Genomic DNA, 24,875 nt, shown 5'->3' on the forward strand with positions numbered 1-24,875 from the left:
AGAACAAAGGGACTGGTTTTATCAGGCTGTTAACCCTGAGTGTGGATGTGGGGTCAAGCTCCCCCAGAACTCTCTGGTCCTTTGCCTTCATGGGTTAGGGAGGGCTGAGAATGAACCCCACTTTTATATTAATGCAAGATGACAGACCATAGGCGAACAGGTGACCCAAAGTGCTACTTAGTAAATCCCAGGGGGAGATGATTTTTGAAGGGTCCCTGCTTCTTACTTGGGTCTCAGGACCACAGCCAGAGCTGAGTCACCTGAGAGTCTCCTTGTGACCAGATGTCCCAGGAAGAGACCTGGCCGGGGGCACTGGTGAGAGATCACTTGTGGGCCAAAATAGAGCCCCACCTGCCCCTACCTGGGGGACAGGCAAGTGCGGGAGGGGGGAAGGTCCAGGGAGGAAGTGTGCACCCAGCAGGGTGCGAGAGGAAGGAGGCCCACAAAGGAGCCTGGACCCTGGGGATCCCCCAGAGTTTGGGAGAGAGGGCTGGGCACTGGGGAGGGTCCTCGGGGGCTGCCTGAGGTGTGAGAGGGTCAGGTACCTTGGCTCCGTGCTTGCCCGGCATCCCTGGCATACCCCGTTCTCCCTGGAGGAAGAAAGAAGAGAAACAATGAGAAGGGGACCAGACGCGGGGCCTGTGGCTTGCAGGGAAGTCATCGAGACCCGCCTGGCTGGAAGCTTGGTGCGCGGGCTCTGAGGACCCTGCTGTGGCTGCACCCATGTGGCCACTGCCCTCGGCCATGTGACGTCAACTTGCAGAAGGACCAAGTTACAGATCGAGCAGGAAGGGCCCCCACAGAGGCCTGCCCAGTGGAATCTGAGTGGGAGGTGACGTGCTCAAGATCTACTGCCCCCGTGTGACCAGGCAGGTCCTGGAGCGTGGTGCAGCCCAGTGGCTGCTTTCCAGCCCCTGTCTGGGTGTTCGGTCTCCCCATTTTTGTCCCAGCAGGCTTCCCAGCATGGCACCTGTCAGCTGGGCCAGGGAGGCCTTGCCTCTCTTCACGTCACCTGGGTCTAATGCTTCCAAGGGCCAGTGGGTCTGGGTCTGGGTGCTGCCCATCTATCTCTCTGTGTCCTTTCCAGTTCCTGCTCAACCAGAGGCTCCTGCTGAACTGTCACCTGTCTGGGATATCATAGGTTTGCCCTGCCACCTCAGCACTGGCCCTCTTTACCTTCAATCTCTTTGTCTCCCCCTGAAAATGCCAGATCTATGGGGGAGGGGTAAGACCAGGAAGAGGGGACACGCCACGAGGAGGTGCGTGGGCCAAGACATAACCTGCCATGTCAGGGGAGGGGGAGGGCCACCCTGTCTCCATGAGCAGAACTCCACATGATGCCACAGCAGGATGCTGCAGCCGGGGCCAGGATGTTGTCCAGCAATAGGTGACAGTCTCCTCCACCTGAAGCCTGTGCCGCGGGTCACCCAGAGCCCTGACAGACCCTGCTCCTGGGAGCCGTCCTATGGGGTCTGAGTGCTATGGTCCGTGGGCCAGGCTGCAAGCCCCTCCGGCTTCTAAAGGCAGAGGGTCATCTGGTCCCACCTGCCCCCAGCCCCCTAGCTTTCCAGCTGTCCACTCTGCCCACTCTGCCATCTTACGGGACGTGCTGGTCCACCCCTCCCCTGGCCACAGCTAGTGTGACTCCCCGCTCTTCCTCCGCTCGGGAGTCCAGGCAAGCTTCCCACACACAGGCTAGGTCACGAGACTCCCCTGTTTCAACACCCACTGCCCGGTACTGACTGTAGAAAAAAGGCCACCTCCTTCCTGGCCTGGTGCCCTGGTGTGCATTGGCTCTTATCTGCACTGCTGGAAACACCAGCCAGTCTCATGACTCTATATGCCTTTCTGCTGTTCCTCAGCTCAAAACCCTGGCCCAACAACGTGGCTCCATGAAGCCCTTTGTGACCCCCGATGGCCCTTGTTGGCTCCTCACATCAGCACTTCGCATTTGCCATCTGCACCCAGAGTCACGTGTGCCTGGGATGGCTTCATCTTCATCCTCTTCAGTGCCTGAATTCTTACCTCCCAATGCCAGAGCCCTCCTTCACCCTGACCAATGTCCCTCAGCCACAGATGGGAGGGGGGTGCAGAGCCGGATTCAGGAGGGGGCCACAGCAGGCCAGTGGGCAGCCAGGTCTGCCCCAGCTGCTAAATCTCACTTTATGGAAAGAGCAGAGCAAGGCCCAGCTGCCTCTTGCATACTCCCTGTCCGGCTCTGGGCTCCTCACTTTCCACTCTCCAGCTACGGGGTCTCCAAGTGTCCTTTCTCTCCTGGAGCGATGCTCTTCCCGTCTATTGGGTAAGCAACAGTGGCTCAGAGAGGCTGGGGTGATGGCCAGATTGGTGAAGAGTAGGACTTTGAACACACGTCTGTTGCCTGTCGAAGCCCAGGTACTTGTTTCCCTGGGCCGCCCCAATGTCAGACACATCGATGCTCCATCTGCCTCCACCAGATCATCGCAGCAAGCTCAAAGCACCAAACACCCTCAGCTGGGTTCCTTGGGTTTGTGACCCCTAGGGTTGGAGGCAGCTCAGCTCACTTACAGTGAGGGCTGCTTAGCCCTGAGAGCCTCTGGGCAGGCCTGGCATGTAGCTCTGCACTGTGGCCAGCAGGGGGCGGGACAGGATCTCGTCTGAAGTTGGCTGGGATGGTGCTCAGAGGCCCTTCTTAGGAGCGTCAGTGGAGGGCCCCGTCACCCTTTCTTTTGAAGGACCAGGGTCCCCTGCTAACACTCCAACTGGCTCCACCAGGCTGACTCATCCTGGAGTCCCCAGATAGAATCCCTTGGTGGGGTACAGGTGGGAAATCAGCTTAGGAGCCCCTGACTGTTCAGGGGCCTCTCCTCCCTTCCTCTTTCCCTCAGCTTCCCCCAGGTTCCAGCCCCGCTCTTCCCGCGGCCCTTTGGGGCGTCTGTATGACTCTTTGCAAGCCACTTGCCCTCTCTGCCCCAGACTCCTCATTTGCACAGTTAGATTAGACCAGAGGCCTGCTCCCGCCTTCTCCTGCCACCCAGCCCTGTCCTGGCTCCTCTGTACACCCTTAGGAGAGGTGGGGACATTCACTAGGTTGGCAGCTTGGGAAAAAGGCCCGGTTGGGGAGGGAGCCTTAGCTGTGAATGCAGATGCAGTTCTGGGAAGGGTCCTGGGGGCTCTGCAGTCCCTCCTCCTGCCAACGGCTATTGCGGGGAGAAGCACCCTAAAACTGGAGGGCAGTTGGAAAGGTGAGGCCTGCTTCACGCTCATCTCTGAAGAAACTGTGCAGAACAAAACCGGGGTGAGAGGTCTCCAGGCTCACTGGCGTTGTCCTCAGCCCACGTGGGTTTGAACGGAAAGACACACCATGTGCTCCCGGCTCCCCGGAGCCTCCTGGGAAGGTGGCCTCCTCGGCAGGGTGGCTGACCCTCAACCTTCCCTCTCCTCTGGGTCAAGTCTGTTAATTCTGCAAATGACCCAAGCTCCCTTGATCCCCCTCTAGGCCCCACCCCTGCTTTGCTGGGCAGGAAGCAGGGGTTCCTGGGTGACCCACCCCTGCAGCTCCCTCCTCGCTCATTAGAGTCAGGCTCAGGGCCCCAGGCTGTGGGCTTGGCCCTGCCTGACCTCGGGGCTGGGGGTGGTGCTGGTCTCTCCTAGACCAGGAGACCTTGCTTCCTGACCGTGCATAAGGTGAGAGGGGGCCATGGTTATCCTCCAGGGTCTAGGGTCACCCGGGCAAGGGCACACTGGCAGGACACCTGGCTGAAGGAGGATGGGGACACACTTCCGATCGCGGAGCCTTCCTTGTGGCTGGTCTTTGTGAAATGTATCCAGAGCGCTCCTTTTCTTATTTTCGACGTTTTAGGTCAGGAGTTGGCCGCGGTTTCCATCCACTGGCTCAGGACTGGGCGGGTCTTCAGGGGCTGCTGGGCTCTGATTTGTCTCTGCTCCTCCCTTCCTTGTCTTCCCAGTGGGGACCTCACCGGCTCCCCAGGGACTCTCAGCCATCTAGGTCATTCTGTGGCTGGGGAAGTGGGCGTCCCAAGAGTGACAAAGGGTCTTGGTCCATTTGTGAGGCGCGTGAGGGCAGAAGCTGTGACTGGCCACCCTCTGGGAGGCCGGCTCTTTAAACTTGATGCCAAGAACCAAGCCTGGAAAAGGTGGGCCGCAGTTGCTGAAGCTGAGGAGGCCCCCCCAGGGAGGACCTGGGGGGAGAGAGGTTGCCCTGCCTGGTCTTAGAGGCCTGTCCCAGCCTCCACTTCAGAGCGGCCACTCAGGCTCCGGGTGGGGGTGGGGAGGCTGCACCCGAGCGCAGTGTGGCATCAATAGGTCCTCTGTTCTGCACAGCTTCCAGGTGGAAGACCCATCCCTCAAGACAGGACAGAGCCAGCAAGCACTTTGGAGTTCACAGGCCGCACTCTGGTCCTGTAGGAGTGGCTTCTCAATTGGTGATTTACTGTCTGTTGAAGGGGCTGGGCAGGGACTTGGCGACTGAGATGGTCTAGAGGGAGGTAGGGGGCTTCAAGGTCAGCTCCCAGCCAAACAAAGGTCAGGCCAGGAAACTCCAGGACATGACGGACCCCTGTAACCTGAGGTCTGGGTGGGGGGGGGGCCCGGGGCTGAAGGCAAGGAACACGGAGCCTTTGTTCTCTGCAGGGGAGGAGGAAGGCCTGGCTGAGTGGGGGGTGGAGGGCTGGGGGGGGGGGTGCAGGCAGCAGCAGGCACAGGCCTGGACCAGGGCCCTTCCCTGGACTGGAAACGATGGGGGTGGGGTGCTCATGCCTTTCTCCCCCCAGAAAAAGTTCCCAGGCTTCCCTTCCGGGAAAAACACAGCTCAATTCCTGCTTCCCTGCCCCAGCCAGTCTCCAGACCAGTAAGGACCGGAACCACGGAAATCCCAGGTCCTCCGGTAATTAGGGCCGGCAGGAAGTGATCTAGGGAATTACCGGGGTCGGGCGCCCCATTGAAGGCCAGGGCTTTGGAAGGGCGGCTGGCTTGTAATCTCAATTTGAGATCGGTTGATTTTGTAGTTAGTTCCAAAAAGAAAAGTCAGCTCTAATTAATCTGTGGACTTTGGAGTACAGAAGAAACCGGGCTCAGAGAGCACAGGGTGGGGGCTGGCGTCCCTGCAGCCCCCGGGGGGCCTCAGATCTGGGGCTAGTGTCTCAGTTTTCTGATCTGCTTTAATTTAAATGGTCTGGACATCCCCACTGAGATTTCATGGCTTTGAAAGAAAATGCTGTCCCTACCCCACAGATTCCCATCTGTCCGGAGCCCTCTGCAGCATGTGAACGCCCCTGGAGGCCTGGGGTCACTCTGGCCCTTGGGGAGCAGCAGGGGTGCAGGAACCTTCAGGAGGAGCTGTTGCAGAGGGTGGAGAGAAGCTTCATGGTGGCACTGGATGTCAGGGACAGTCCCAACCGCCTGGGGAATCACTGGAGGGGGTGCTAGTGGGAAAAGCACTCCATTTCCTTAGTCTTTGACTGAACAGGGCAACAAGTCCTCTGTGATTCTGCCACAGGTCCTCAGGTAGGGCTGGAGGCGCCAGGTGGCCTCAATCCAGTCATGGCCTTCTTATGAGAACAGCGTCCACCTCTGCTTTCTCCCATGGAAGGACTGAGGGGGAGGCTTACTGGATATCCTGGGGTCCCTGAGGCCCAAGCAACACAGGGAGTAAAGTCACTCAGAGTAAGGCTCTGGGATCAGCAGCCCCGGCTCTGCCACTTTTTGTCTGTGGGCCGGGGGAGAGCCTCTGTGAACCTCGCAGTGCTCTTCCGTAAGCCAGGGTAGGAGTGAGACCCGTCTCACGGGGCTGTCACAGGGGGACAGCTCGCTTGGGGGGGAGACTCAGAAAGGCAGTCATAACACCGCTGCCCATAGTTCTAGAGTGACGTCCTGGCCCTCGTTCTGACGGGCGGATCAGAATCATCGCACCGTTCAGCAGGAGAATGAGGTGGGGCTGCTCCTGGGCTCTCCTCCCTGGGCGCCCCTGCCCCGAGGACTGTCTCTAAGGCCTCCTGGAGCAAGTGGCCCTGGCATCCGGGCTCCTCTGGTCTGGAGCAGCCTGCAGGAGGCACTGTGAGCCACAGCCTGGTTCTCCATGCGAACCCTGAAGCTTAACACCTCAGGGCAGAGGTGGCAGCCGTAACCCCACTTGGGATGAGTACCACCTCTGATACAGATGAGCTCCCATCAGGTTCTGTGACCCAAATAGTCTGCCAGTGACTCTCTTGTAAGGGAGCCGAGGTGGCAATGCTTTGAACACATTCTGTCTTGCCGCGTATTTAAAGTAGATCCATGTCATAAATGTGGATGGAGTCCGTACCACGTGGGTGTTCAGCGATGCTCCCAGTGTCTAGGCAGGAGGGCTGGCCTGTGAGCACAGACTGTGCTGGGCTTTGGTCTTGAGAAGCTGGTGGAGAAGCTGGCCTTGCTGCCCTTTGAGAGGACGCCAGGCCCAGTCCAGCAGTAGGGTTGAGGTAGCAGTGGAAGGGGCTGATCCTCAGCAGGCTGAGAAGTTCGGTTCTACCCTGGGTTGAAAGAGGCCTCCCTGCACATGTGTCAAGGGACACTCCCCTGATGGATCCGTGCATGACCCCTTGGGTCCCCTCATGCCCTGACAGCAAGGGGCAGTCACATGGTCTCTGTCTCAGCCCTATTCCCACCCACGGGCTCCAGCTCCTCCCTGGGGTGGTGGGGGGGAGCAAACGCAGCTTTCAAGCAGGTGTGACCACGCCCCCTTCAGCCTCCTACCTGAGCTCTTCCAAGGGAAAAGAGAGGGAGGGGAGGGCTGCTGGTCTCAGGGAGGGAGTTCAGGTGATCAGCCTCCCCATCCCAGGGAAACCACGGGGAGGGTGGTCTAAGGCTGCCATCAGGCGTGGATTCAAGAGATGTGGCTTCTCATCCCAGCATGCTGTACATTAGCTGTACGACCTTGGGCCAAGGGCTAACCTCTCTGAACATCTTATCTATACAATGGGAGGAGGAGCTCTAACCACTGGGCAACAGGACCAAGTGAGGCAGCCTATGATTGAACTCTGGCTAACCCAGAGACGCGAAGTATTGCAAACTTGTCTTGGGCATCAACGATTAAAAAAGAGAGAGAGAGAGAGAAACAAAACAAAAAAACTCTTCATCTCGGGATTCTGAGGGGAAGCAAATTTCCGTGTAGACGTGGCAATCACTAGGGTCAAGACACCTACCAATCCCCGTGGGGCTGAGGAGTGCCCCCACATCCTTGGGAGTGGGACCCTCTGCTGTTGTCCTGGGCTGGGAGCCACCAGCCTGTAGGACTGCAGGAGCCTTCCAGGGATCCAGAGAAGCAGGGAGGGGGGCCACGTCCCCAGCCTCTCCACACTGCAAGAGAAGAAGCCGGGGTGGAAGAGCAGAGCCTGGTGGTCTGGCAGAGAAAGAAGGGAGGGAGGCGAGAGTCCAGCACGGAGAGGAGGGCCTTCTCCTCTTTCCTGTGAGTCCTGAGAGTGCTGATGCTTCTGACAGCTCTGCATGTGGGTTTAAAAGACTTGGACACAGGCAGAAGGAGCCCAAGTCTCCCCACAAAGCTAGGAGCTGCTCCTTCTGGCAATGTGCAGCCAATCTGTCCCCAGCAAGCCATGGCTTCCCTGAACTGGGAGGGCTTTTAACCCAGTCTCCCATCTGAACACAACCCAGACCAGCGTTACCCACCTTCCACTTGAACAACCCAGGAAGGGAGCCCCCTACCCACCTGCCTTCCCTCCCCCACTCTGTCCCAAGGACCTTGGCGTTGGGAGGCTCCTCTGGTGGAGCTGGGATTGCTCTTCCCGGAGGGTTGCCCCTAGCTATTTGCTCTTCCCTAGTCACCTGCCCCCACCCTCAGCAAGTGATGCTTGAAGGAGCCTCCTTCTATCCCCAGAGCTAGCCTCTTGGCTTCTTGGGGCCAGGAGCTGCCCTGAACTACCCTGTTTTCTCTGCAAATTCAATGCAGCCAGAGTTGAAGGATTCTTGCTACAGTCTGCACTTAGGATGGCCATACTCCCGGGCCCAGGTGCTCTAGCGTCAGGACACCTAGCCTCAGCTGGGGCCTCTGCATCCCCAGAACAAGAGACAAGAACAACAGAAAGCAGGGTGGTCCCCATCCATGGTCCCCAAGCTCAGCATGGAGCTCTACCCAGGTAGGGTCCTGTAATCTTTCTTCTACTGATCAGACCCCCATGGGGCCAGTCCAGACATGGCTGCCCACGTGAGCACAAGGGATTCTCCTGGGCCTGAGGTATGCCTCCTTTTTGGAGGAACCAGAATTCTGGTTTGTAGCAGATGCAGGCACCCAACATGGTATGATGCCAGCTAAGGGCATCGCCATGACCCCTGGGGACCCTCTTCCATCCCCTCAGCCCCTTCACAGCTTGAGAGAGCTGATCTGGCTTCTAATGGGAAAACCAACCCTGAGCTGCACCAGGAGGCAGTAAATTTTGTGAGTCTGCATGAGTGGATAGAGGCAACTGTGGGAGCTATAATTTCCACTTCCTGACATACTACAAGTTTCTCAGTTTATGCAAAACTAATTAAAGATCTCTCAGGCCTCAGCATTTCACCCGCCGAGCACCCATAAAACAACGTGGCGATGGCAGCTGCCCTATTGATTGCAGGAGTGAGGAGTGTGTTTCATGGTTGAATGGGTCCTCCCCTTCCAACATGCCTTCCTCCTCCTGGTGCCTCTCCATCCTGCCTCTTTTTTCCTCCTGGAAGGCTTTGGAAGCTTCCCATCCGGGGGCAGGAGGGCAGGGATGAGCTCCTAGCAGCAGGTGAGACTGGAAGAACCCCAATCTGGACTTGAATCCTTGCTCTGCTTCTTCCAAGCCATGACGCGAGCCTCAGTTTCCCCACCTACTAAACAGAAGCAGGGCCACGCCAGGCCGATAGGATTAGAAACAGACCAGGTGGAAGGATGGTGTGGGGAGTGTAGCAGGGGCTCAGTAAGTAGTGACTATGCTCTTACAGTCACCGTCACGACTGCTCTTGGGCCTGTGCTTGAATTGTTTCCTGTCTAAAATAACCTCTCCCTTCAAACTGGCAGGCTGAAAGGATGGCAGGAGTGGACTGAAAATGACCACAGATGCTCTGCTACACGTCTGATCAAGCAGTGGAGACCAAGGTCCTTCCTATGCTGAGGCACGTGACTTAGTCATGTAACTTGCTTTGACTTTTAGGGCATTAAAAAATGTGACGTCAGCAGGTTTTGGGAAAGTGCCTGTGTCCCAAGAGCTGCTCATTTTGAATGCTGTCCGGGGCCTGCCCTGGTGTAAGGAAGCCCGTGTAACTGGAGGACAAAGGCCACAGGGAAGAGAGCCGAGGCCCCCAGCTAGCATCAACCATCAGACACAAGGATGAGGCCGTCTTGGCCCTCCAGCTATCATCTGATAAGCAACCCCATGAGCAAGCCCAGGTGAGACCAGCCGAACTCCCAGGTCACCAATGCATAGATCATGTGGAATAAATATTTGTTTTAAGTCGGACATGTGGAATGGATTGTTACGTGGCAATAGCTGAGTGACACAGGTCCCCACTCATCAGAGTTGAGTTCTTGGTTGTCTTCTCCCAGGGCACTTCTGGAACCCCTCCTTACCTGCATCCCCCTGACCCCTGTATGCACAAGCACCTTGTGAGGTACCATATTGTTACACCAGGGCTGTTGGTACAGGAATGCTTCTGTCTCCTGATCTGGTAGCTGCCAGAAAGCAGGGTGGTCCCCATCCATGGTCCCCAAGCTCAGCATGGAGCTCGACCCAGGGAGGGTCCTGTAATCTTCCTTCTACTGATCAGACCCCCATGGGGCCAGTCCAGACATGGCTGCCCAGGTGGGCACAAGGGATTCTCCTGGGCCTGAGGTATGCCAGGCCCAGAGCCCTCCTGCCTCTGCCCCTGTCCTTTCCCCAGTGGAAACACTGAACCCTGCTCAGGCAACCTCACAAGTGATGCGAAGCTCACACGGGGTGGTACATATCTAATGTACTTGTGCATAACCGAGCCCAGCTCTGTGGGCTCTGTGGGGCCCCTCATGGCTGCCCAGGGCTAGGGTTCTCCCCTCCTTCTTACCTTCCGGCCATGGTAGCCCTGGATCCCCGGGTCTCCCTGGGAAGAAAGAGACAGCCATCAGGTGACTTTCCCAATGCCAAAACGGCCAGCACTGCTCCCCCACAATACCACTTCCCTTCCTCCCAACAACTCCAAATCTCTAGGGGTCCCTAGTAGCTGGCAGGGGGCCCAGAGTGGGAAACACACACAGCCACCTCCAGCCGCCCCTGGGACAAGAGTCCTTGGAGACTCTTCTGCTCTTCAACACAGCCCCCTTTGGCTGAGGCACTCTGGGAAGGGCCAGCTTGTCAGGGACTCAGGACCCCTGATGGTCAGTTCTGGCTCCACCAACGACTCTGTGGAAGGTGGACGAGCCACTTTTCCCAGGGTGCTCAGCTCCCACATTCATAAAATGGAAGGGTGAAATCAGTGTCCTTGTCCCCAGAGCCTCAGAGTCCTCAGCTTCAAAGGGAGGGTCTCTTTGACATTGTGCGCTTCTGTGCAAGGTTTAATAAGAGACCAGATGACTCCAAGGTGGCTTCCAGCTCTGAAACCTTGCGGACACTATTTTATTGGGATATTGTGATGGTGTCGCGGGAATCTGCCTTGAGTCTCTTAGAACATAAACTTCCTATGGCGGCTGCAGCTCAGGCCTGAACCTGCAGAGGGGCAAGACGGGCAGGAACCGGAGCAGCTCCTACAGGGACGGTGGGGCTTTGGAAATGAGCCAAGCTGGCTGGTCTCTTAGCTCCTTCCTCAGCCCCCTCCCGCAGGGAACCCTCCCACCTGTTTGATGCGCCACCCAGGAGGACTCTCACCTTCGGTCCAGGAGGCCCAGGTAAGCCCTGTGGAAGCAAGAAATAGGTGAGTGGGGGTGGTTTCCACAGGTAAGCGAGGTGAGGTGGGTTTATGGTGCAGGCTGCGCCAGAGCGGCTCCTGACAGCCATCACGAGAGAACAGGTATGCAGAGAACCGTTCTAGAGCACCCAGAAGAACATCTGGAACCTGTGGAGGGCACTTGGGGACAGCAGGCTTGTGTCCCTTTTTGGAACCACATGGGCGCCGTGGGCAACTCTGCTGGGCTCAGCCCCTGGAAACTAGGTCAGTGACCTCATGCTAAATTGACCATGTGGTGTGGTCTAGGTCCTCACCCACCCGCCTCCTAATTGGGATCCCTCCCTGGAAAACCAACCTTACCCAGCAGGGCCTCAGTTTTGCCCTGGCCCTGCCCACCTTCAGAGGAGCCCGCTGTCTCCCTCTGCCCAGGGTGCTGTGACCACAGCAGCTGTCTGTGGTCAGGTGGGGTGGGACCAGGGGCCTTTGGAAGCCAAAGGGAGAGGCCAGGGGAGGCTGGCTCCATCTCGGTCTCGGGCGTAGGTCTGGGCAGCAAGCGTGGGCCGCAGGAAACCACGATGCCTAGGTCTGGCCTGTTTCAGTTGGTTTTAAAAACTTGCCTTCTGGTTTGTTCCTTATAAACAACCTAACAAAGAAAACCACCTGGCTTGGTTCCTCGGAGGGGAGCTCCTGTGTTGAGCGGGAGAGCGGTGGTCAGCAGAGAGGGGGATTTTGAGCACTTTGGTTTTCTTGGCTTGGTTTGGTTTAATCTTCTAAATGCACTTCCTTCCCGGTTTTCCATTTTCCCATGTAAAGACTGGTGGACGTTAGACTAATCTCCCTCTCTGGGGTCATGGGGAGAAGTTACAGAAAGATTTAAAATCTGAGCTGGGGCCGAGCAGAGCAGGGGAGCCAGCTTCTAGTAACCCTGACTTTCATACTGTGGTAATGGCCTTCGAAACAGAGTGTCCCCCAGCCCAGAGGGACCCAACACTGAGCTTCAGGATCAGCCCAGGAGGGAGCTGAGGGGCTCAGACTCAAACCTGGCTGATCTCAATGTGGCCAGACACAGTGGAAGCCATTTGTCTGGGACACCGGACCCGTGGTTCCACCTCTTAGATCTACCTCAGAGACACCCTCAGAGATGTGCACAAACATTTGTTCCAGGATATAGATTGCACAAGGGGACTCATTCGCTAAGTTATAAATAGCCCAGCAGCCCCGAAATCGATATCATGAGGGACTCTCTTCTGATACAGCCCAGCTTCATGACATGAAGTGAAAAACTTCACATGCCAACTGTTCAGGGATTTAGAACATTACCAACCTGGACCCTGTTTATGGCTGGTAAGGAAGGACTCCCCCAAATGTTAACAGGGTGAACTCTAATGTGGGGAAAGAGGCCATTTAAAACAATCCCTCATTATGTTGCTATTTTTTTCACAATGAATGCATGATAACTTTGTCATAAGAGAGAAAACTTTTTTTTTCAACCCACAGGAAAAACATTATTAAAAGGGAAGCTGATTTTGCCTTAGCCCCATCCCTCTGAAAATATAGACTCGGTCCTCTCCCTTCTTCTCTGAAGAAGTCCAGACACATGCCCAGTTGTCCTGCCCAGCGGCTCTGTTGTGCTAATGGGCTGAGGAGGAGGAGGATCTTGGCCATGGCTTGAACGTGGGCAAGTTGGTGGCCACTGGGTTTGACCATCACTTGGAAAGGGGTCTCTGTTGCCCCCTGGACCTCTCCTAGTGGAGGCCCTGCCAATTCTCAGGCCGGAGGCTGGTCCCTCTAAGTGGCTGGCAGGGGGCCCAGAGTGGGAAACACACACTGTGGAAAGCGTGTTCATGCCCCCTCGTAGCCTTTCAGAACCACTGCCTCTGACTTGGTTTTCCTGAGCCCAGGGGTCTGGGACAGCCATCAAAAGTGGCCCTGGGAGATTTTCTCTCCAAGTTGCTCTCTGCTGAGGCTGGGAAAGGGGAAGCCGATTAGTGGTCTCCCTACAGGAAGGCGACACATGGACATGAACCCAGCAGGTGTGTTTGCAGAGCTGGAGGGCAACAGGGGAGTGCCCCTGAAGGGCAGCTCCTCACACGGCCACCCACGTCCAGCAGCCTTGCCAGGGTGCTTCGGTTTTACAGAGGGAACTCAGGTTCGCTTTGGCTATTCAAGGTTCGGAGGTTTCCAGAGAGTTCTTGGGCTGAATGTTGAAGGAGACAGGGGAAGGATACTTACAGGTGGCCCCATGGGCCCTGGCGGTCCTGGGTGTCCCAGAGGTCCACTTGGTCCAGGGGGGCCTGGTGGCCCGGGTGGGCCTTGGATGCCAGCCTGGCCCTGTTCGCCCTGAGGTTTATTGAGATGAAAGTTAGAGAGAGGATCCCTGGAGAGAAGGACCGGTTCCCACCCCAGGACCATGCACCCAGTGAGGCCCCACATGGGCTCTGTTGGGAAGGTGACAGTGGGGGAGACGGTGGCGTGATGGTGATGACGCTGTGGTGCTGGTGACTGCATGCAGGGGCTGATGGCAGCGAGAAGAGGGTGAAGACATGAGGTCCCCAAGCGGTGGGGCTTCAGAGAGAACTTGGCTGCACAGAGCAGTGGGTCCTCAGGCAGAGCCCTGTGTGGGGTAGCGGTAGACAGTGACACAGCCCCCACCGGCTCCTAGGCTGGCTGGATGTCCAGAGTCCAGCCCAGGTGGTCTGCCATCCAGGCCTCCCTCTGCCACCCTCTCTCGCTGAGCCCAGCCTCTCTCCTGCCTCAGGTCTTAGCCCTTGTTGAAGGTCAGCTCCAGATGGTCAAGGAGGCCCTTAGGTCGGAGGCCTTGGGATTCTGTTTGGCTTCTTGTTTAATTCAACAGGAGACTTTATGTGACCAATTTGGATTGGTGGCATCTGATACAAAAGAATCCGGGAGCCCTGGCAACCCTGGACCCACATCCCTGCATCCTGGAACAGCCACCTCATTCAGGTGGGACAGGAGTGTTCTGGTCGGGTGGTCCCTGCCCTCCCTACCCCTTCTTGCCTGTGGCTTGCTTCTGTCACCACCAGATCTGCCTGACCTCAGAGGTTTGCAGCCCTTGGCTTGGTTGAAAAGCCTTTGAAGCTGTCCAGGACGTCACACCCATATGGAATTGTGAGTTCTAGTCTCTCGACCCGCCCCATTTCTGACCCAACTGCACTGAGCCCTCCAGGCCTGTCCCTAGGATGTGCTGAGAGCCCAGGAAGGCCAGGGTGACATTGCATTCCCTCATCAGCAGGCCAGAGCCTGGTCCATGTGACTCAGATCTGGGGTTGGGGGCAAGCCAGCCATCCTAGACCTTGTCCTGGGCCATGACATCGTTTTATAAAAGACCTCTGCAGGGAGGATTGGGGCTCAGCTGTTTCAGGGAGGAACCGTCCCTCTAGACAGAATGACTGGTGGCGGGAGAGCTCCTGGACACAGGGGGGCACAGGAGGCTGGAGTTCCAGGCCACCCTCCCTGTTCAGTGTGACCCCAGAGGACCCCCTGGCTCTCCTGCTTTTCTGTGGGAAGAGGGGAGCCAAAGAGTCCTGCTGTGGACTCCACGAGGGACATAGTGACTCTAGACAGGAGCTGGTGACCTGGGAGCTGGAGGTGGGAGATTTGGCCACAATGGCTGCACAGGCTGACAGTTAGAAGGTCCTAGGGCAGAGGATGCAGCCAGCAGCCAGGCTCCGGGGCCTGGCCCCATCCTGCCAAACCCCGAGAAGCCACTGTAAGGGCTCCGGGTGTCCATGGTGGAGGTGGAAGCTGCTGCGTGTGGAAATCACTTCAGGGATCGCCCTGGCCCTGCCCAGCTTCATGTGGGTTGCTGATGGGTCCTAGGGGACCGTGTCTCTCCTGAACCCAGAGAGGCTTCACTACATTTGGCCTTCCAGAGGGACCACTGTAGCTTCCTTTCCAACCAGATGAAACCCGACGAAGGCCCTGGAGTCCTCAGTCACCCTCAGGATCCTCCACACCCCTCCTCTGCCTTAGATTCTCCAGAATGTTCCTACATTTTTGAAGGATAATTCACTGGGCAGGGAAGGCTCGATCTGAATCAAGTCCCAGAGGTCCTTTCTGACTGTGAAATTCTAGAATCTTCCATTGCCAATTCCACTTCACAGAAGAGAAAAACCGAGGCTCAGAGAAGTTGAGCCCCCTCACTGAGGTCACGCGGAGAATTCTAGGTGAAGCCAGGACCCCCGATCCGAAGCCCAGGCTCTCTCCTTTCCACTGAAACAAGCCCTGTCAAGATGGGCTCTCCTTCCAATTCTCTGCACTTTGGAAATGACCTCCAGCACCATCTGCTAAGCACATCAGAGCTTATGTAAAATTTCCTCTCTCAACTCATCTCGGGCCGACTTGCAGAGCCTGTAGAATCGATATTGGTTTATCGATAGGAAATGGACCAGCTTTTCATAGCCCAGGATGGCCAGCCGCATAGAAACCCCATTCCCCTGGCAGAGTCCAGAGCAGGAAGCAGAGGGGCCCCTCTTCTCTCCTGCTTTGGGAACCAGGTCAGGGCACATAGAAGGTTCTGGCTCAGCCACCCCTTGCTCTGGAAAAGCAACCTGTGGTGGCCGGGATGGAATCCTGGGCCCTCGGCGTCTTCCTCAGCCGAGTGGGGGTGATAAGCATGGTACCTGCCCCCCGCCTGGTGGCTGAGCTGGGGTGACTGAGATGATCTGCACAGAGTGCTCCCGCCAACGCCTGACCCCAGCAAGGGCGCCACAAAGAGCAGCCCACCCCGCCCAGGCCATGAGGGGCCGTGTGTGGGGCCCGGAGGAGGGGCTCCCCTGCAGTGGGGTCTGGCACGGCAGGGCTGGGGGCGGTGGGGCGGGCCTGGGGCTGCTCTGGGCCGCCAGCTGCCTCTGAGCTGCCCTGCTGGGTAAGCGCTGGAGCGCGTGGAGGCTCTGGAGGATTTGGCCGGGTAACGTGATACGCAGCCTTGGGCCTTGGGTAGGGTGTGCGTGGTGCGTCCCTCTGTATTTTTAGCTGTTTGTGGGAGTGATTGTTCAGCCTGGGCCGGTCAGGGGCCTGGGCATCCGAGCTTCCAGAGGGCTGCTCAGAGTCCTGCCACGCCCAGGACTTGGGGCACTCCCTGTGCAGTGTAAGGACAGTGAGGGGCAAGGTGAGCAGCCCTGGGCTCCCTGACCTGGAATTAAGCTGTGACCTTTTGGAGAGCAGGGGAGAAATTGCTTTTTTCCCCATCCCAAGCTCCTAGGTTAGCAAGGCAGGAAGAAGGAAGTAGCTGCTCACAATGATCACACCTAGTGGTTGTGGGCTGTATTCCCTCTGCCAAAGCCCTCACTCCTCACACTCAGGTTACAGGTGACCAGATGCTGAGCAATCAGCATTTCTAAGTAGGTCTGACTGAGAGCCCTGGATGTGGGTTCAAAGACCTGGCTGCCGGTTCCAATTCTCCCTCTCACTGTGCGTGTATCTTTGGGTCAATCAACTCTCTTCTCTGAGCTTCAATTTCCTTGTTTCCAAATATGAGTAACAGTAACAACAACAGCTAGGAACTATTTCCAGGAACTATGTGCCAGGAACTATTTCCACCTTTCCTCATGTACAACAAGAGCCCTGTGAAGTAGACACTGTTATTATTCTTATTCTACAGATGAGAAGCTGAGGCCCAGAGAGGGCCCAGAAGGCACTTGCTTAAAATCATACAGCTATTCACGGGCAGAGAACCTGGGCGGGTCCCTGCTCTGTGTGACTTGGCTTCACCTACTTCACCTCTATGCCTAATTCCTAAAACTGTTGAGAGAATTACATAAAATCAGGCCCGAACAATGGATAGCACAGTCCCTGGCTGCAGTGACAGCCTGGCTGGTGGCCGAGTGGTGACGGTCTGGTGGAAATCGCGGTTCTCTAGGGCCTGGGCGTGCGCGTGCTCATGTCTATGGTATCAGGGTCCATGTCTGTCTGATTAAGTTTAACCATCTTAGAGCCAGGTTCTGGCTTGGTCCACAGCCCCAGCCTGCCTGTGGGGCCCAGAGAGTGGCTGAGTCCCTCGTGCAGGTTGGCAAGCAGAAGGTGTCTACCTGGAAGGTCCGCCTTTTTATGACGGGGGGTGGAGCCAGGCGCACGGAATTGAGGAGAGGCAGCAGCTGAGGAGAGAGATGAGGTGAAGGCCAGAGGGCAAAGGCCAAAGGTCGCAGGTATTCAGAACGATGCCGAAAGTCACCAGGAGGGCAGAGTGGCCAAGAGGGTCGTAGGAGAGGAAGAGAGAAGAGAGGTTAGCGTGAGCTTGGGGACTGGAGGGCAGACATGGACGGGCACTCTCAGCTGGCCCTTAGATGGCACAGCTGTCCCTCAAAGGAGGAGTGGCCCTCAGTCTGCACCCTACCTTGGCCTCCAGGGTGGAGCTTGGGGCTCTGGCCAGCAGCCCCGAGCATCGGGGAGTGGCTCTCCTTGGCCATGCAGCGGCCACCTGACACATGGCCCAACATGGCACGGCCAGCCCTGCCCATCCCTGCTCAGTGGACAGACGCTGACCACTGCAGACTCGGAGGCTCTGGCTTAAAAGCCACAGACCAGCTAAATTGGTACTTGAAGTCAAGCTGGTGCGCGGCCTCCTTTGGGATCTTTTTTGGTAGGACGAGAAAGGCTGAGGTCAGCTACTCTGAGGAGGATGTCAAGCGGGGTCCTGGGCTGCGCCGGCCCAGGGTGTGGTGCGCGTGGGCACATGCTAAGTGCTGCTGAGGTCTCCCGCTGGGGCTGGCAGGTTTGGAAAACAGGCTGGGTAAAGAGGTCTCCGGAGTGGTCAACCACTTTTTAGGGGGGAACAGGCAATTTGCATTTTTTTTTTTTTACTGGGGACTGAAAAACCAGGCCTGACTCCTGCTAGGCAAGAGCCCTGCCACAGAGCGACAGCACCAGCCCTTTCACCCACCCTTTTAATTTTATTTTATTTTGAGACAAGGTCTAAGTTGCCAAGGCTGGCCTCGAGTTTGTGACCTCCTGCTTTAGCCTCCCAAGTAGCTAGGAATTCGGGTGTGCGCCACCAGGTCTGGTTCCTTAATGTGATTTTTATTTCTGAAAATTTTTGCTGCTTCCTGTCCCTCTGTGCATTGAATGCCGAGTGACCCATGGCTTTAGGAAGCAGTTAGAATCCATGTGCCAAGATGGTGCGGAATCAACCGCTTGTTTTCAAAAGCACTTTAAGGGGAGGCTCCTGCAAGGAACCTTAAGAACCAGGAGGCATTTGTGCCAATAAGGTGCCCAGCTGAGGAACTGGAAGCCCCACGGAGGGGTCCCTCCAGGTCACCACCACAGGCGGCTGCCACTCACAGGGCCCTACCCCTCCTGCTACGGGGGCCGGCGGTGTGCCATGTTGGGCTTGGTGTCCAGGAAGCCTCTCGGCAGAGAGGGGCCAGAGACCTTCCAGGACTACCAACCTTCAGGGTAATTATCTGGTTGGAGCGCAGAGCCGCTGGGGGGCTGCTCGGGTTCTCCTGGTTGGGGGACGAAGGCGGCAGAGACAGGGTGATGGGTAGAGGGAGAGGGAGAACCCTGACTCCAGCAACCCAGCCTGGCTCTCCATGAGGCCGGCCACCCCGCCATGCCCGAGGCCCACGTGGAAGTCAGCGGGCTGTCAGAAGCCCTGCATCCCGCCCTCTTCTAAGTCAGCGTGCTCTGTCCATCAACAGGGTGCCCAAATCACTTCCCTCCCCAGACTGCCTCAGCACTAAGGCTATGCTTGGCTGCTCTCTGTGGCCAGGGCACTTCTGGAACCTTCCATCACTGCTCTCTTCCCTCTCCTTGTGTTGGGCTGAGGGGCAGAGGGTCCGTCCTCTCCTTCCCCAAGCGTTCCTTCAGGGCCAATGACACACTGCCTGAGTGTCTCCGGCGAGCTGTCCCTGGGCCGGGGGATGCTGTCTTTCTCCCGGGTAACATAGCAATCCCGTGAGTCCATCATTTCAAATCAACCCAGCTGCCCTTCTGTTATTGTGTATCAGGCGGGAACACCAGGCCCTGCGCCCCGGGAGCCCACGCCACACAGCTCTGTCTGCACTGCTGCCGGCTCGGGTCCCCCATCCCAGGCCCTGCCCAGCCACGGCCTCAGACCTAACCCTGCCTCTCACAGTCCAGGCCCACTGTGGCCTCTCTCTGGCCCAGGGACACAGAGGTCAGAGACAGGCATGCACGCCTTCCTGCCAACCAAGTGGCTGGGCAGAGGGAGCCCCTGCCAGCCGGGCCCTCCCAGGGCCTTCCGGAGTTGGGGCCACCCCGAGCCTGGTCTGTGCCTATCTCCATCCCCTAAGTCCCCCACCCCAGCACTGCCTGGAAGTGGTGGTTACCAAGGGGAGCCACATGTTCGTCTGTGGGCACCATGAGCCCACGACAGAGGAGGTGGCCACCCACTCAGGCTCATCCTCTCTGTACTTGCTGCCCATGCACAGGCTCTGCTGCTGGCCCTCTGGGCCCTGCTGGAGGGAGCCCAGCACAGCCTGTCCTCTCCTGTCCCCAGCACAGTGCCTGTTGTTGGTGCACAATGAGGACTTCCTGTGGGCCCACAGTGGCCTTTTGGGTCCTGTATTTTGGGATGGAGCAGCCCCAGGTAGCGGTGGGGGAGGAGCCATCTCAGCCTGGAAACCCCCATGTTCCAGAAGAGGGCTCCCTCTGTCCCCCATAGGCCAAGCAGAGACTCGATCCCTGAACGGGTAAGTTCCCCATGATCTCTGCTCCTCCAGGTTTGGGTCACATGAAGCAATGACCAACCCAAAGCCCCACATATTTGTCCAGGGAAGGCTGTCACACATGGACACTCTCGCGGGCACACACTTGCTCTCGACGTGGGCGGGGTTTGACAGACCACGCGAGTCACGTGGCGCAGAGAGAGGGTGAGGGGCAGGCAGCTGGAGTTCCAGAACGTTCGGGAGACTCCACCCAGTCAGCAGACAGAAGGACAGATGGACCAAGACACTTGGAGTCAGTCCCACGCAAACACACACAATGATCCCCGTCCCCTGGACGGTCAGCTGGGCTGACTCAGCACACCACCACCCCATGCCTCTCTTCTCCTGCTGAGTGACGTGGGCTGTGGCCTCCTGTCCCCCAGGCCCTGGGGTGCCTCGGACTCTGGAGAGAGGAGGTTAGTGGGACTGTGCCTCAGGGAGGGATCAAAGGGCCCTACCCAGTTGGGGGCTCACTTACCCGGTGTGGGTACTCGCCACACTGACCCTGGAGAGGAGAGGGAAGGAAAGGGGTGATTAGGTCCTTGTTGCGGGGCCTGATCCTCAGGGCCCCCAAGACCAATGGACACACCAAGCTTCTCTCTACCCACGAGGCCTGTTGTCCAGGCCCTGGTCTGAGCCCTCTGAGACCTTGTCCCTGGCTGCCATCAGGGACAAACCCCTCAGAGCTGTTGGAAAATCGCCCCAGGGAGCACAGGGTGGGATTACGCAGCACACCTCCTGCAGAGCTGGGAGTGACCACCCACCAGTCCTGATGGCAGGCCCCAAGGCAGAGGACACCTTCTCTGGGCCGAGAGTACCAGTGGTGTACAAATCGGTACCTCGTAACCCTGAAGGCTCAAGGGTCAGGGCACACCGTGGTGTGGCAGGCGGGAGGGGCAGAGAAAGGAGCTGAAAAGGGCCAGGGTCAGAGCAGGCGCCCTCGGCCCAAGAAGGGAATGCCACCATCCACCTCCCTTCCTGTCCTCACGTGCTCTGGGGCCCCAGGGCTCTCCTGGTCCCTGTCCATCTAACTCAAGTTTGAAAATGACCACGGCGACCCCTCGCCAGCTGTCAGGAAGCCACGTGGGAAGGACGTCCTAGGAGCCACCCCCACACTCGACCCTGTGCCCACCTTTTCTCCTTTCTGTCCTGGGGGTCCCTGCAAAGAGACAGAAACGAGAGAGTTAGGGGGTCAAAGTCCAGGATAAAGGGGCCCCAAACCTCTCTGCCGGAAACTGGGAAGAGGAGGTACCCACCGGCTGTCCTCGGGGACCCGCCAGGCCCTGTGGAGAGGAAACACACAGGTCAGCGGTCGGGGGGGTGGAGTGGGCCCGAGAACCACGGCTGGGTGGGCTTGGGATGGTTCTGGGTGTTTTCCCCCAAGGGTCCTGGGGTCCTGGAGGCTGGCCTGTCAGCCACGTCCCCCTGTGCCTGACCTGTTCAAGGTGGTGTGTGCATGACCAGGTGGGCCCTGTCCCCACAGATGCCACCCTTCAGCCGTTCCTCCAACCACGAGTGTCTCGCGGGATCCCCAAGGGGAGTGGCTCCTGCGCCTGCTGGTGTTCTGGGGTCCTGCGTCCCACACTCTGAGCTCCAAGACACACTGAATGTCCTGCCTTCTGCCACTGAGCCAGAAGGGCTTCAGGGCACAGGGCGGCTGGCTGGGCCAGTGCTGCAGACCCTGGGGCTCTGGAGAAACCTTGGAACCGTGGAGGCTGGGGTTGGCACCTAGCCTGAGCCATGTTCTGTGCTCCACGGAGGAACACAAGGGGTCTCAGGGTGACCTTCAGGGCATCTTGTCAAATTCAGGGTCGGGAAAGCCCTGCGTTCCTTGAAGAGGTCCTGGGGTTTCGCTCTGGGGGTCCCCTGCATCGAGGAGGCCACACAGCTGTTGTGTGGACAGAGGGGTTGACAAAGACGTCCTGGGCTGTGGGCGGTCCCTGTGAGGCGGGCTCCCGGGTGTGCCAAGTTCAACTGGCATGGCCCAAGAGGAAGGGTTGCCAAGGCGCCAAGAAGGGGGTTGGCAGCTCAGGGAAGGGCAGTGCCAGGGAGGGAGCCCAGCCCTGTCTGACCACAGAGGTCCCGTGTTCCCACTCCACTCCTCTTGGGACTGGCGGGACCTCAGGAGGGAGGGCTTCTAGGTTTGGCTGCAACCACAGCAGGACACCCTCCCAGGTCCCGAAGTCCCTCTAGCCCCTGACCTGGGGGCCTGGGAGGTCCTACCTTATGCTCTAGTCTTTTAGGGGGGATGGGTCCAGAGATGGGACTCAGAGGCACTCAATCATTGAGCCACATCCCCAGCCCTAGTTTGCATTTTATTTAGAAACAGGGTCTCACTGAGTTGCTTAGCGCCTTACCATTGCTGAGGCTGGCTTTGAACTTGCCATCCTCCTGTCTCAGCCTCCCAAGCCACTGGGATTACAGGCATGTGCCACTGAGCCCAGCTTACTGCTGCTCCAATATTTTTGGGGCCCTGAGCTTTATGCCATCTGGGTGGGTGGCCTCAGGGTGCCAGGAAGAGCTTGTCTCTTGCTCCCAACTTGCAACTGGATCAATCTCCAAAGTGGGAAACTTCAGGAGGCCCCAGGAGGAGGAAGGGCCCTCGGGACCATCCCCAGCACCCCCAGCCCACCTGGCTGGCTAGTATCAAGTTCAGCAGAGGATGCTTCAACTGACAGGACCACGGGCCAGACCACAGATGACCTGGCCACCTTCTCCCAGGTGGGGTCAGCTTGGGTTTAGGGTCTATGGTCTGCGCACAGCCCGTGTGGCTCCTGGGCCTGGGATCCAGATGCCGTTCACACCCCCCTTGCAGGATGCACAAGGACACCCCTCCACACCTGACCTGAGGTTCTCGGGGCTCTGGTGAGGTGGGTGGGGCAGAGGTGACCTCCTTTTGACAGGTGAGAGTATAGATTACGTGCGCCCCATGCCCAGTGTGGGGTGCCCAGAGGGGGAACCTGTCCCCTGAGGAGCAAGCTGGAGATGGTTGGGTGACAAGATGGAGACAATCCTGCGAGACAGCAGTGGCCAGTTAATGGCTGGGGTCTAATGGCTCTGTGCCCTGTGGGTCTATGGGTGACGATGGCGCAGGCCAGGGGTCTGTCATACTGGACTGGCTCAGGGGCATGGGAGGGCCCTGCCCTTTCTCCCAAGTCAGCTCTGACCCTTAACGGACAAGGAAGGCACCTGGGTAGGACCCCATGACACGGGTCTGAATCTTAGCTCTGGTATTTAAAGCTGTGTGGCCTCAGGGCAACACACTTAATCACTCTGTGCCTTAATTTTCCCCTCAAGTGGGGAATATGAGCTATCGTGAGGACTCCAGAACAGTGACTAGTGATGACAGTTAATTATCACTTTCCAGGTGTCACCGGCTACCTTATGTTAGTGTCAGGCTGCTAGGAAGGGGAAGGAGGTGGGGCAGAGGGCTAAAGGGGTTGGCACTCCAAACCCCCAACAACCAAACCCCTGCTGCTTCACCACAACGACAACGGTGTCATGGAAGTTTACTGCTGCTTTGGCCTCTGTTGTGTCCTGCATGTGTGTGTGTGCTTGAGGACAAGTAGGAGCAGGGAGGGATGCCTGGTGCCATGATGGGGGGAAGGGTGCTAGGGGCCCTGACTTCCAGTCCTGCTTTCCCACTCCATGCCTCGCTGTCCTTCCGCTCATTCTGTTGAAATTTTGAGGACTCCGTGCCTCAGGGCCTTTGCATATGCTGTTCTCCCACACCCAGACTGTTCCTTTCCATCCCTTTTTCTATTTTCTCTTGGTGAAATCCTCATTCTTCAGCCCCAGTTCAGAAATCTCCTTCTCAGGAGAGCTGTCTCAGATCCTCAGCTAGGGAGGTTCAGTTACACAGAGGTTTCTCAGGGTATTGGGGTTGACTTTTTATAGCTCGTTTTGCAAGGCGATTTGCTGATTGCATGAGGGATTATTTAACTGTTTGTCTCCTTCACTAGGCTGTGTCTCCAAGACGGCAAGGACAGCGTCTCTCTGGCTCCTGTCTCCATCCCTAGCACCGACTGCAGTGCCCAGCATACTTTATATGCTCAATGAAAAGGCACCAAGGGGAGGCAGGAGGGGGAAGGCAGGAGGTGGGAAGGCAGGTGGAGAGAGAGGGGAACAAAACAGTGGGGAGGCCATGAGGGGAGAAGGAAAGGTTTGAGAACTAGGTTCGGATCCTGTTTTGGATGTTTCTTGGCTGTGTGACTTCAGGCTAGTTACTTCAACTCTCTGAGTCTCCATTTCTACAACTGTCAAAGGGGATACTAATGGGACCTGGAACACAGGTTCCCACTGAGAAATAAATTAGATAATACAGTCATGTGCCGCATTAATGATGTTTCGGTCAATAATGGAGCACACATTTGTTTGTGACTTTTGTTTTGTTTTGTGGTACTAGAGATTGAACCCAGGGACATTCTACCACTGAGCTACATCCTCAGGCTCTTTAATTCTATTTTGAGACAGGGTCTTGCTAAGTTGCGAGACTGTTCTTGAACTTGTGATCCTCCTGCCTCAGCCTCCTGAGTAGCTGGGATTACAGGTGTGTGCCGTGGCACCCAGCTATTGATGGACCACATAAATGGCGTAGCTGGCTTGGGTAGGTAACTCTATGATATTCATCCAACAATGAACATGTGAAGAATTCAGGGCGGTGCGGCTCACACAGCAAACTGAATCTGAATCCAGAGGATGGGGAGGCCTGGAAGGAGCCCATTGCTATGGTCGCCCAGCTGGGACTGACCCCCGGAGTCTTAGTAGCACTTCTCCATCTCCCTTTGCATTCACAGGATGATCTGCCTGTCTCAGTGACCTGGCAGTGTCTGGGTCACCGGCATGTGGAGCAAGGGGGGAATCAGACCCTGGCTGCCAGGATGGGGGAGCCTGACACCTGCTCTCGCCCCCACCACCCACACAGAGTCTAACCCTGCCACCAGCCAGTGGAGCGGGAGGCAAAACTTGGGAGGCAGGAAGGCACGCTGGCCCAGGGTGTCCCACTTGCTCCCAATGGCCTGTCAGTCTCTGCTGAGAACTGGCCACTCACTGGGAGTGGGTATCCCTGGATTCCTTTTAAATGTTCTGCACAAGGTGGAAGGGTCAGGAGGGAGGTGGGGCCGAAGTCTGCTTCTCCTCTGTGCCCAGCTGGGGCAACTCAGGGCACAGCCTGCAGTTGGAGAGGGGAATAAGGCTAAGTACACATGCCTGCACAGGGAGAGGGGAATCAGGCTAAGTACAAATGCCCGCAGTGGGAGAGGGGAATCAGGCTAAGTACAAATGTCCCTGGCCACCTCCAAGGACAGCTGCAATGGGAGTGCCCAT

At 57.4% G+C, this 24,875-nt stretch overlaps 1 protein-coding gene and 1 long non-coding RNA gene across 7 annotated transcripts in view; one reads left to right on the top strand and one right to left on the bottom strand.

Moving 5' to 3' along the window:
• Positions 1-24,875, bottom strand: part of Col13a1 (collagen type XIII alpha 1 chain) — a 145,963-nt gene that overhangs the window by 37,601 nt on the left and 83,487 nt on the right. For all 6 annotated transcript variants that reach the window (XM_046419650.2, XM_046419654.2, XM_046419651.2 and 3 more), the window contains 8 exons: positions 20,807-20,833; positions 20,683-20,709; positions 20,029-20,055; positions 16,914-16,979; positions 13,096-13,203; positions 10,845-10,871; positions 10,048-10,083; positions 546-590 (listed from right to left, as the gene is read on the bottom strand). In XM_046419650.2, coding sequence (XP_046275606.1) covers positions 546-590; positions 10,048-10,083; positions 10,845-10,871; positions 13,096-13,203; positions 16,914-16,979; positions 20,029-20,055; positions 20,683-20,709; positions 20,807-20,833 — 363 coding nt within the window. The remainder of the gene's footprint in view (positions 1-545; positions 591-10,047; positions 10,084-10,844; positions 10,872-13,095; positions 13,204-16,913; positions 16,980-20,028; positions 20,056-20,682; positions 20,710-20,806; positions 20,834-24,875) is intronic.
• On the top strand, positions 19,770-23,877 carry LOC124075984 (uncharacterized). The gene is made up of 3 exons (XR_006846226.2): positions 19,770-19,966; positions 20,619-20,854; positions 23,513-23,877. It is a non-coding gene; the product is annotated as an uncharacterized LOC124075984 (long non-coding RNA).

The sequence above is a fragment of the Marmota monax genome, unplaced genomic scaffold, assembly GCF_021218885.2.
Source record: "Marmota monax isolate L192 unplaced genomic scaffold, Marmota_monax_Labrador192_F-V1.1 WCK01_AAM20220418_F8-fsc00019, whole genome shotgun sequence".
NCBI lineage: Eukaryota > Metazoa > Chordata > Mammalia > Rodentia > Sciuridae > Marmota > Marmota monax.